The sequence below is a fragment of the Montipora capricornis genome, chromosome 5 (genome assembly GCF_036669925.1).
Source record: "Montipora capricornis isolate CH-2021 chromosome 5, ASM3666992v2, whole genome shotgun sequence".
Classification (NCBI taxonomy): domain Eukaryota; kingdom Metazoa; phylum Cnidaria; class Anthozoa; order Scleractinia; family Acroporidae; genus Montipora; species Montipora capricornis.
The window spans coordinates 14,337,491-14,350,427 of NC_090887.1; the positions used below are offsets into that span (position 1 = coordinate 14,337,491).

At 37.3% G+C, this 12,937-nt stretch overlaps 1 protein-coding gene across 3 annotated transcripts in view; it reads left to right on the forward strand.

Moving 5' to 3' along the window:
- Positions 1-6,044: 6,044 nt before the first annotated feature.
- The window catches only part of LOC138049578 (tyrosine-protein phosphatase non-receptor type 21-like), a 50,750-nt gene continuing 43,857 nt past the window's right edge, over positions 6,045-12,937 (forward strand). Inside the window, exons 1-5 of one of the 3 annotated variants that reach the window (XM_068895923.1) lie at positions 6,045-6,313; positions 10,870-11,057; positions 12,261-12,358; positions 12,751-12,818; positions 12,924-12,937. The exon at positions 12,924-12,937 is cut by the window's right edge and continues 28 nt beyond it. In XM_068895923.1, coding sequence (XP_068752024.1) covers positions 6,149-6,313; positions 10,870-11,057; positions 12,261-12,358; positions 12,751-12,818; positions 12,924-12,937 — 533 coding nt within the window. In that variant the 5' untranslated portion in view covers positions 6,045-6,148. Of the gene's footprint in view, positions 6,314-10,869; positions 11,058-12,260; positions 12,359-12,750; positions 12,819-12,923 lie in introns of those variants that run through there. The other 2 variants (XM_068895922.1, XM_068895924.1) reach the window with 2 other exon arrangements.

Sequence of the window (12,937 nt, forward strand, 5' to 3'; positions counted from 1 at the left end):
TCATATCTTGTTTCATGTTACACAACATGCGTGTTTTAACGGTTGGTGACCACTTTTTCATCATGGACATTTCATCAATATCTATATAATAAACAAAACATTACATGGCCGCTTGGGATACTAATTTTGTCTTCTCGTGTTGAAAGTATCCCTCACTCGTGAGCTTCGCTCACTCGTGAGAAATACTTTCAGCCCTCGAAGATAAAATTTGTATCCCCAAGCGGCCATATAATATCCTCTATGTCAGTCAGTTTATATCTCCAAACCTACTGTTCAGTAACCTTCACTTGCTCCAATCAAGCACCAAATTGAGAATTAAAGAGATAAAGAATAAGGAAGACGATTGCCAGTGATTTTAGGAGGTTTCTGTTAAGTTGTCGATCAAAGGGCTTACAACATTCAGCTTGACCAAAACAGCAATGAAACGGCGTTGTCTCGGGGTGTATACTTAGTTTGCTCGGATTACATCACCCATTGGTCTTAATTTAAATATAACGCGTGCAACCCAATGCTCTTCCTCCCCAAAGGGCTTTCCTTGCTTATTTTAACCGCTTCCCCCCCCCCCCCCCTGAGGATGACACTTGACAGATTTTTTTCGAATTCCAGACGGTCTTGCCTTTCACTATGGGGCAAGGTTTAGGTGGGGGAAGGGGAGGGGAAACTCAAAGGGAGAGTGAAACTCAAAAAGGGTTAACAACATCTACTTCCCATGTCCCCTAAGAGCGATCCAGGTTTCACTCTTTATAACGCCAGATTTTTCTTCTCAATGGGAGCCGGTTGAAAGTTGAAACGGTTAAAATATCATAAAATTAACACATGAAATAAAATAACTTAAATAAGCGCAAGGGCTTGAAAACCATTTATCAAGAACTTATGCTTGAGAAAAATGTCGCGCATTGAGAAAAAATAGACCAAATAAACCAATGTGTATCATCGTCCGCGCGACAGGTTGGACTACGTACAGTACAAGAGGTCGCCATGAGGTTCAAGGATCCAAGGAGTTGGGCATAAAGTTCCCGGTGTTCAGTGTGTTCTTTTCTTTGTAATATATCATGGTTGACAGGGTAAATGCTCGGAGATGCTAGATAGAACAAGCTATTTTGCAATCCGAGGGTAAATAGAGTTATGGATTGATGGTTCGATAACACGTACCACCCTCAAGGAACCTTAAGCTTAACCCTAAAACCTTGCTTACGGTGATTAATTCACCTATCAAATTCTCTGATAAATCAAACTTTTCGATGAAAGCAAACTTAAAAATATAACTTGGATGATATCGATTTCCCTGTGGCTGTCAGAAAAACCAAGAGTGAATTAGACAAGACTGTTCTTATGGCATGGGTGGCCTCCCCAGCACAGTCACAAATGAGACCTTTTATAGAATATCCATTCCCGTGAAAATTAGTTCATGTCCCTGAAAAACATGACGGAAACATTCATGCGTGACATGGCTTCTCCTGATTGGTTTAAGTGGCGGCCCTTTGTTTGTTTTCCCGCGAAAAGTGTATCTAAAAATAAGTCCTTTTGTGACCGTGCTGGGGCCTTGAAGACCGCAAATTGATAGAGAAATACTCTTACCTAATTCATTCTTGGAAAAACCTAGGGCAAAGCAATATTGCCATTGATGTGTTTGGATTCAAAGAGATTTGTTTCCGGTATATACATCACTGAAGAATGTCATTTTACCGTCCTTGTCAATCCAATGCTATTTTCAAAAGGAGGGGATGGACACCTAAATTCAGCTGATTTCCGACACTTCTTTAACCCTTTGATTACTATCTGGCAAAATACGTCCAGCTTTATCCACGGTCCCATCTACCCCTTGTGACGTCATCACTTTTAACGGTCAGGAACAGCTTTGTCCACTAACTTGTGCAGGGAGAAGAGATCTTTCAAACTATACCAGAATGAGCACAATTCAGTCAAGGAAACTGGAGAAACGGCCAAAAAAACCATGTAACACTGACCTGAAAATCTCCATGAAAAGCTTGCTCTATTACCCACCTACCTTTCTGAGCACCTAATTCTGAGATGATGAAAGGTTTCTCAGAAACTCTTCCCACCAAAATAAAGCCTACCAAATACCCAGCAAGTTCAAAAAAAAATGAGGCAAAGAAAGCGAAAAGAGAGGGAAGGAGAGAAAGCGAAAAGTGAAAGTCGAAAGTGTTGTGCGAAATTTTGTTTTCTGCGCATGCCCGAACTTTGCAAGCGCTTATTTTGCACCTGGCTGAAAAGGCGGCGGAGTGTACAACCTGGAAACGGGTTTGTAGGGAGATTTAGCTCTTAAACAGCACGACAGTGACCAAAAAACCCCTCAACTAGCTTCAAAACGTGTTTTTCGGCCAAATCTCTAGTAGCCAAAGGGTTAAGAAAGTAACAAGATTTTTTGCTGAAAAATCCACTTTTCAGCCTAAAACGACCAAATCTGCCTATTGTATGTAAAATCAGGTGAAAAATTGGGTAAAACTCGATTTTTAGGTTTTTTGCTTAAATGATATTGGGCAAGCGTGAGGTCCATACTGGGAAAATATTGGTCGAGTTCTTTATTTTTGTTTTATTTTATTTTCAGGCTCTAACTTGCAAAAAAGGAACGAGACCAATATTTTCCCGGTACGGACCGAACAAGCTAGTTCAATAAGGTTTTTATTATAGTGACTATTGCGCAGGGTTTTCTATTCCTTGAGTCTTGCCTCGCCTCTTCGTTTGCTTCTGTTAACGGTTATGGAAACAAGATGATTTGTACTGGAACTCCGACATGACTAAATGAAAACATTTCTCGCATATTTCTTTTTATGTCCGAGAAGATGAAAGCAGAAAATGTTCCGTGTTGCAAAAATTCGGATGCTTAGAGAACCAATCAGAATTCTCCTTTTCATCTCGGACCAGTTTGCCTATATAATAATATATGATATTAATAAAGAAGACACCTATTGGTAAAAACTGATTTAAAACGCTCTATGTATTTATTCTTGGTAAAACATACTCGTTTGCGCTTTTGCGTAGTTGTCTAGTCTTTCCAGGAGGTAAAGGTCCCTTAGAGCAGTTTCTGTGGTAGTGATTCTACGCCACAATTTTGAAATATTGCTTAAGGCAATAACTATACTTAAAAGACCTAGCAAATAATTTATCAATCGTAAAAAGCGCTACCCTAAACTATTAGATAGAATTTAACTTTGAAAGAGTACATCTATTTAAGGTGCTAATAGGATACCCGTCGTCGTCGTCGGTAGGCCATCGTAATCGACGATGACTGTTCGTGATGCTCAAAGGGCAAGAAGTCTTCACAGTCAAATACGTAGGTGTCACTCTTGACTCAAACTTGACTTGGAAGAATCATGTTAATGAACTTTGCTTTAAAACTATCGAAAACTGTAGGCATATTTTCCAAATTAAGGTACTATGTTAATGCTGATATACTTATTATGCTTTACTATTCCCTAATTTACCCCTTTCTTACTTATGGTATTCAAGTTTGGGGTCTCACATACCCAACCTACCTAAAACCATTAACTACTTTACAAAAACGAGTCGTCAGAATAATGACTTTTTCCGACCCTAGATCACATTCTGAGCCACCAATGAAGTCTCTCAGACTCCTGAAATTCTCTGATGTAATTCATCTTGAAATTCTCTCTTTTGTTTATCAGTGGTACCATAAACTAAGCCCTTCTAATTTTTTTAAATTTTTTTAACCCAGTATCTTCTATTCATTAATATAATACACGTGAATCACAGATTGATAATCTGTTTGTCACGGTTACATCTGTTTATACCACTCAATACGGCATTCTTTTTCCTCAGTTACACTGATCCAAAACTTTGGAATTCATTATCCATTGATGTTAAGAAACTCAAGCCGTTTTCCAGTTTTCGTCAATATATCAAAAATTCTGTGATTGATGGTTATAATACTATTATTGATTCGTAATGTTTTACGATTATATTATCTTTAACTCCTATTTAATTAATGAAGTAATACTTGTTTTGGGTCACCTCCTCGGTTAGTTCCATGAACTATTTAGGTGTCCCAAACTCTGGACAATGAACCTTCAATTGTAAAATTTCTTTTTCTTCGCAATCTCTTTATTTTATATTTTAAGCGCTAATTTGTATTAATTATTATTTCTGTGTGAGTTTAAATGAATTGACATGCTCTTCGGGGGGCCACGAGATCAGCCTTCGTTCTGCAGCGGCGTCCGCAGGTGGAGACAAAGTTGTCGCAATCAGGAATTGAATATCTGACTATGTGTGTCCGTTGATATAATATTCTTCTCTCCCTGGTGACCTGCACTTTTTTTCTTAACATTCTCACCTTTTCCTCTCCACTTCTTTCGATGCAGGGATTGGTCCTCCAAGATGTTGACATACCGACAGAGTATTTTTTCATGTGCTGATGATGATGCCACGTTATTTCAATACGGTGCCTAATCACAGTCGGAACTGCAGTTGCCCTTATGCCCTTACAAACTAAGTTACAACAACTAACTGAAATACTAAGGTCTACTAAAGCCCGCTTTACACTAGCACTAAAATCTAGCCCGGCATTCCCAAATCTCGATACCGTACCTATGCTTTCCTAGAAAGGCACGGTAAATTTTTCGGGCTTAAACAGAAAAGGCAGAAGGCATATTAGGCACCCGTGCCAGAAATTATAGGGGTGCCGAACACATCTCTGGAGGTGTGCTAAGCGATTTTGGAGTGCCGTGCCAATTTTGTGCGTGTGTAAAAGGGGTTTAAAGAAAAGTACTAGATACTATTTCGAATACTGGAATATTAAAATTAAGCATACTAAATAGCTAATTAAGAAAATAAACTAAAAATTACAATCTATTTTAAAACTGTCAGGTGTGAAGCTATACGAGATAAAATCAAAATAATTTCTGTTAAATTTTAGTCTCTGTCGCTAAAATGATTCCACAATTTAATAAAGAGTGTTGCAAAAGAACATTCGCTTCATGTTGTTAGTGCGTGGGATAGGAAGACGACAAGGCATCCGAGACCTGGTCCTCTGGGGACCTTGTATCGTATGACTTGTGTAATTTCACTCATAACAGTTTCTCAGAAAGATAGGCTAGCCTGATCTCTAGTACGGGATTTAAATGTCAATTACTTCTCATCAGCTGGAAAGACCGAGTTCCTGATGTCGATGTTCCCAAGCGTGCTGGAGCTGACAGTGCAGAAGCCATCATAACAGCATCGCAACAAAGCATGTGAAAAGACTGCCTGAGGAGCGACTGCCTCAGGCCATCTTCTATGTGAGCTGTACGTGAGAAGGAAAGAGAAAGCATGGTGGTCAAAATCTCCGCTTCAAAGACACATTCAAGTTCTGTTAAAAAAATTCTTGATGGACGTGCACCAGAGTATCAAGCTATCTTTAGGCTCTTCCTTTTTGTCAAATAGGAATGTCATGCATGCCCTTGCGTGTGTCGTTTACTCGCCTCTTTGTCAACAACAACGATGTATCGCATTCGACCTCTGCCTTCAGCATTTCCTCTCTCAAGGTTCTTTTTGCAAATCATCGTAGCACAGGATGTTATTCAATTTAATCTTCTAAGCAGAATTAAAAAGAACTAAAGCCGAAACACAAAACACGTTGGAAATGAGGGAGAAACAATTAACACAGAGAGAAAGATTGCAGAAAAATAGAGGCAGCGAATGCTACAACAACAACAACAACAACGACAACGACAACAACAACAAAAACTACTACTACTAATAATAATTTTAATGACAACAACAATACAATAATTGTGGAGATTCCGATCTTTTCTCTTGCCTTGCCCGAATTTGCTCGTAATTTCAATCGCTTCCTCGCCGAGTTAAAGTCCTATTCCTTTTAGTCAAAACCCACGAAGTCCAAAATTATGTGTTCCTCTTTGACCTTGTCAAACTTTTGCTTGCTACTATCGTCTCCTTTCAGTCTATGGGCGTAGTCAATCCGGAAGTTTTGGTGTGATCACTTTCTGTTCTTCTTCCACCGGAACAGCGAAACTTAAGGGAAACCGGAAATGAGAAGTATCTGGGCACCAGTCCACGGACGGCATATAGATAAACGGGATAGTGAAGATAAGCGGAACAGATAGTGTTGTTCGTTCTTGTGAAAAATAGTTCAAACTTCTTGCGCTGTATTTCGTGTTGCAGGATAGATATGCCGTTTGGCATATGCGCGAAACCTTCGAAAGATGACTTAATGAAAGAAATTTTCGCTGTTGTCGAAATACCCGGCAAAACCTTTGTAGAGGTGACAGTTGGTAGAGATGCTTTAGGGCTGGACTGCTTGGAGAAGATCGCAAATCAGATTGGTCTCACAGAGGTATGATTATGTTGTGCTTGTCGTTTAGTCTTGAAAAAAACGTTTGAAGACTTAGGTGGGTATTTGCTAGTTGTAAACAAAAACAATTACAACAGAGGTTCATTCATAGCTGCACAATAATAATTATTTCGAGATGCATGTGAAATATGAACTAATACAAACACTTTCAATCATTACAAACATCCACACACCAAAGAATTAATCCAAGCTTAGCTTGGAGAAAGAAAATACTTCGCGTTTGATTTATTGTGTCCTTAACCGTCGTAGTTGTTGCAGTTGTAGATGACACAGTCGCTACATGTATGTTATTTATATTTCACCTTAGGATCTGAATAATTCGATCATTAAAACGGCATATTGGTTCGTAACAAAAATAGTATTTCAGGAATCTTGCTCTCAAAAGCATATAAAGTAACCATCGCTTTTATGGAATGATCCTTGGAAAGAATGCGACCAATATTTCCTCAACTGAAGAGAGCAATCCCGATATAACTATAGATCGAAGCGAAATCTTATTCGATCGGAAGTGTTCCTGTATGTAAAGTTGAATGCGTGTTAATTGTCGTCCGTCATGTTGACCCACTGATGTTTTCGTGTCATCGGCCATTTGTTCTATTGACCTTTTATTCCTTTGACAACTTAATGAGGACAACCAGACAAAGCACTGCAAGTGTTATTGTATTGTGACTCAAATAAAGAAAAAAATGGTTGGTAAAAACCTTCATGAAGTAATTGTCTTAACTTTTAGTGAATTGCTATAGCACTTATTGAGGACTCTGAAACAAAACTAATAATACTTTAAGAAACAAAGTACAGTATTTGCGAAAAAATAGGAAAATTTTTCCGTTATCTACATTATGAAAAAGGTACATATCAAATCTTGCTTGTAAATCAGGAGCTCATGTTGTTTTACATTAGGGTTGCGCAACGCACACAACATAACACTGTTTTCCGATGAAGAGATGTTCCTGCAGGTCATCCCTTAGGGATGGTGCATTTCTTTCATCAATGCCATTTTTGCCTATAAATAAAAACAGTGGGCCTACTATATACAGGCCTACAGTGGATATCTCATTGTTGGTAGACGAAAGCAAGAGATCTCTCATTACTCTAGCTTCTTTTGGGTGTCCACCAGCATTTGCTCATTGCACCATTGTAGTGTGAAAGTGTTGTGTTATCAATTTAAATTTTTGCCTAAAAATGAAATGTTCATGCACATGTATATCTTTTTGGTAATTGAATAGGCCATTTTACACTTGTTTGCTCAGTGAGCTGGCTGGCTGCAGCTGGCTTTGAGGCTGCCAGTGACCTTGTACTAACTAATACAGACCTCACTGCTTTTCTCATGTAAATTATGTTTTTGTTAAGTGTAGTACAGATTTTACGCCAGAGAACCTTTTGGAATTATTATTTTCAGCTTTTTATGTTTGTAATTCTTCACTTTTCACAAATTATGTAACTGGGTTGGGGGGGGGGGGGGGTGGCAGGTCCTCTGGTCCTTTCCATTCCTTGTGGTCCATTCCATTCCATTATTAAAACATTTACCTCAAGTCATGGTTTTCTTTAATTTTTCATGGAGAGGGGTACCAGATGTTGAGTATCAGGGTACCCCGAGTCAAGAGCTTCTAAGGAGCTGTAGGGCAGAAATTTTTGAAAAATCAGACTCCAAGCAATGTATTTTTCTGCATTCTGGAGTGAAAATTAATTCGCCTTTTGTCATCACTTGTTAATTTATTGGCTGTACCAGAAGAGAATAATAAGAGTCGTTTGTTACATGATAATGTGGTGTGATCAGGCCTTCTGATAGGGTGCAATGAAAAAATGCAAATTGTGCGAAATTTGCAGGGCAGATTATGCGATTTATAGAAAGGCCAATTATGCGATATATATTGTAAATTATGCAATTTTTTTTCTGAGCAGTTAAAGCTTGTTTTTCAAGGTTTCAGGATAAAAAAAACATGTTTTTACTGCCCTAAAGACGTTTTGAGCATAAGGGAACAGTAATTATGAATCTTGATCGACATTAGTTGGGACAAGTAAAAAAAATGAGGTCTTCTGCACTATTGGTGCTCCATGTTAAAAGTTGAAAGGACACAGCTAACATGCCAAATGAATGATCAATAATTATTAATATTCCTGTATGCTACGACTAGCCTCTTACGCTTTGTTTTTGTGTGCAGTATTATATTTCTGAACAGATTTGCTAATCTGAACAAAGGGCGTGTTTGTGTTACACCAATTGGTGACTCTTTAAGAATGAGACTCGTACCAGGCCCCCCATATGCAGCCACATGGAAAATAACGCCTTGAACTTTGAGTATTTACGAAAATTGAAGGTAACAAAGGCTTTTTAGCGGTTTTCCAAGGTAAAGTCTATTTCTGTGGAAACTAAAGCTGTTCTTGCATCTGTCAAAAAAGGGAATTTAGCATATGTGGCAGTCAACATTCTGGATATTTAAAAAATCTTCATGATGAAATTTATTTGTTTTTGAACGTCTGATTTTTTGCTTTATATTAAACAATGAATAACAAGTTAACTAGTAATATTTCGACAGTCATACAATTTAAATTCTCATGTGCAAATTCATGTTAAAAAGTTTTTATCCAGACAAATCTAATAACTGCAGCTGCTTTATAAATGCAATTATTGCGATAATTTTCTGTTATTCATGGACTTTGTGTAAGAGGCCATTAAAGTTTCTTAACTGCCTCTTTTCTGCGAGAAATCAGTTGCGAAGAAAAAAGTTTAAAGCACTATAGCGGTTTCAGTATGTTTAACAATCAGAGTTTGCAAAAAAAAAGTGGGGAATGTGAGGGTCATGTTCAGGGTCATTGGGCTTCATGAAATTACGCTCAAAGGAATTTTTAAAACCTTGGAAGTAACCTTTTGGACACAAATGAGAAAAAGTTGTCCAAGACGCCTTGATATCAACACAGAATGTGCTTCGAAACATGCAGTTTGTAAAAGTTATAAAAGATGAGGGGGTGCAGAGATGGCACAGTGATCAATGAGAACACTCACCTCCCACTAATGTGGCGTGGGTTTGATTCCCAGATTCGGCGTTGTATGTGGGTTGAGTTTGTTGTTTCTCAACTCTGCACCAAGAGGTTTTTTTCCGGGTAGTCCGGTTTTCCCCTCTCCTCAAAAACCAGCCTTTGATTTGATTTGTGTTATAATTGTTGATTTCAGTTTACTGTGTCTCCAATTAGTGCTCCAGCGCTAGAGGACTAGACACTTGAATAAAGTTCTTTTCCTTTCCTTCTTTTTTTCACGAAAATAAACTTTATTTCAATTATCTGATGCAAGGTAATTGATGCAAAAAAAGGTTTTTGAAGATGATTCTCAACAATATGGCAAGAATTAATTTATTTGATGCTAATTATTTTCAGTTTCCTTGTAAAAGAAGCCAGGTACTCCATTCAAATAGAGGGGTGCCGGTACCTGGGTCCCACCTTCTAATGTAAACCCTGCTCAAGTAGCATTTTCATGGGAACCTCCTTATATTCCTCTACATTTATGTACAACTTCCTGGGTCGATCATATATTATGTTTTTCTAAGCTGCTGAGTGACTGAAAACACAACAGCTTGTGAATGCAGACATACAGCTGTACATGTATTTCTAGCCGTAATTTTTTACGGGAAAGAAACGACGCACACAAACCTATTGACCCCTGGGAGTGAGACTGAAGAGATGTTACTCTGTCAGTCTGTAATGCCAGATGATTTTGTTGGGAGTTAGTTAGAAGTTACAGCACAATGTAGTAACCCTAACCTTAATTAAAGAACCCTTTGTGCTGAAAGAGAAAACTTTAAGAAGACTTTAAGACTCATATCCAGACAAAACACATACACACTGTTTGAATGAAATCTACAAATGTACATTAAGTTGTTAGGTAACACAGAAAAGATAACAAATACATTACTCTTTATATAGCATAAAATTCACGAGGCAAACACTATTGGACTCAAAGATTTCACACTCTACCTATTCAAAATAAAAAAATAAAATAAAAACAAGTTTGAAATTATGTAACTAGGCTAAAATTCTCAAACTACCGGTAGTTTAAAATTTGTAAACTAGTTTGAAAAAAATTAGAACCAATGAAAAGCTGGAACCATAACATACATTTTCAATACATCTTGCCTCAGTTGTTCACAAGGTGGATAACACTATCCACTGGATAAATCACTATCCAGCAGCTGGCCCTAAAAATGTAGTTGTTCGAACGATGGATAGCGCTATCCGCCGGATAAATCACTATTCCAGGGATAAATCATAGTAAAACCAATTGCACTATCCAATGGATAGTGATTTATCTGGTGGATAGCTTTATCCATCTTTTGAACAACTGGGGCCTGATAAACACTAGCAAAACCAATTTTGTTATCTAGTGGTTAGCTTTATCGACCCTTCAATCAACTGGGGCCTGACCAATAAAAATAACAATATTAGATAATAATAATTAATTACTGTAATTAAGCATTAAAAATCAAAGTACAGTGTTTTTGAGAACCAAATAAAGCTGAAGTGTAGATCTCCATTTCTTTTTACAGGTTGGATACTTTGGTTTGAGCTATAAAAACAAGAGGGGTCATGATTGGTGGTTAATTTTGGAAAAGCCCATAAGAAAACAGTTGGAAAAGCATGCAGCAAATGGACTTTGTAACATCAAGCTTAAGTTTAAGATTCGCTTTTTTATGGCTGACCCCAGCTGCATGAGACTTCAAGATGAGGCCGTCAGGTGTGTTGGTTGATTTTAAATGGATTTTCTCCAAACTTAACATTAATTTTTGTACTTGCTGGTTTTACTTTTGCGTGGCCTGGATATCATTAATGAACTGGGCCAAAGACTTGCTGATTATGGAGGTTTCTTTGCTCTTTATTGGTAACTATGAAAACAGATGCTGTTCACATGATTGCATGTATGATACAGTTAGCTTGTCAGTGGCTGTAGCTAGTTCCAGTGTTGGGTCAAGTTAGGCAAGAAACATTTAAGTTAATTTGTTTGGTAACGTACATGTACATACATAGGTCGGTATTAATTTTAGTAAGATGGTTACAATGTATTTTCCAGTTAAAGGCACACTGTATGTGACACTAGTTACGATACCGGTACCTACATGTAATATTATAATTGTGGAAGATTAGCGCATCCAATCGTTGTATTTTATGTGCCAATCTTCCACTTTTTTTCCAGTTCAGATGGTCTCTTGCCAATCTTCACCAAGTTAAACTCTCATGTGCCTCATAGTGCCAGTATATCATTGGCCTGCCAACACTGCTCTGATACCCTCCCAATGTTGCCAATTAATTTCATTGTACATGTATGTACCTCAGTGACGTTTTGTCAGTAGATCAGGTTACATGCCCTGTCTACAGCTGTACTTCTTCTTAATACAATGTACATGTAGGTTGGATGGAAATTTATCGAATCCCTTTCTCAGGAATATCCAAGGGGCTATGTCACAATATTTTATGGTGTTTAATTAAGGGAAATCTTTAGTTACTCACAAGTTTAAAACTAAAAAATGGAAATGTGTAATTCTTTTACTGATAAAATTATATTTATATCACTTGCAAACAAGATGATTTTGAGAAAAAAAACACCTTTATCGGGGCGCTTATTTTGTCATGAATAAACTTGAAAAATGGCGGGTCGATTTTTTTCAAGATTACCGAAAAACAATCCGTTTCAATCTTATCCATTTGTGTCCATCCATGCTTCTCTTTTATTTTGCTGTAGTTCTTTTATGTTATTCAACAGTTTTAAGTTGTTATTACAATGTTTCATTCTACTTTTTGGGATGGATTTCATTGCCTGAAGTTGTAAGCTTTAGTCTTTATATCAAGAGGTCAGGGTCACTATTAGAAACGAATGTTTTTTTTTTTTTTGTATTTTTTTCCCTAAAATTTTTTTTAACTTCAGGAGTTGAATTTGTTTCAGGAATCTCCTTTATCTACAGTTGAAGAATCAGATCATTGAAGGGAGTCTTTCGTGTAGTAAAGACACTGCTGTACTACTGGCATCCTACTCAGCACAAGGTTATTTAAAAGTTAAACAATGATTATTAGAAAAAAATTAAAATAATGGGTTGTGGTGCTCAAGTTTGCTTACTTTTGGAAGAGCTCACAAGGACATGGGAGGTCAGAAAGACCATTTTACTGTTCATATCAAATAAAACATTTTTTTTGAGGGGTTGGGAAAAGTAGAGTACCTAGGGAAAAACTTATGGGAGAAGTAGAGAATTAACAAACTCAACCCACTGACAAAAATTTCTAACAGACCATTGCATGTAGGTGAGAAAAAATATCTATAAGAGATTAATTCAAATCAAGTTGAAAATTATTTTTATAACATAAAATTAATCTTGATCTTGTACATTAACAATGTAGTGTTGATACATGTAGCCATAATAGCCTGCATTTTTTTGTAGCTGATCTGGGAGATTATCATGCAGAAAGATATGCCAACTATATTGAAGATCAAAATCATTTCCCTTTTGTAAGTGAAGCCTTCTTGATTATTTTTATGAAACCTACTGTATTAATAGTATAACTACATTGCAGTGCTTTGTGGGCCTTAATCTTTGGTTTGTACATGTTGCAGAATGGGTTTACTGA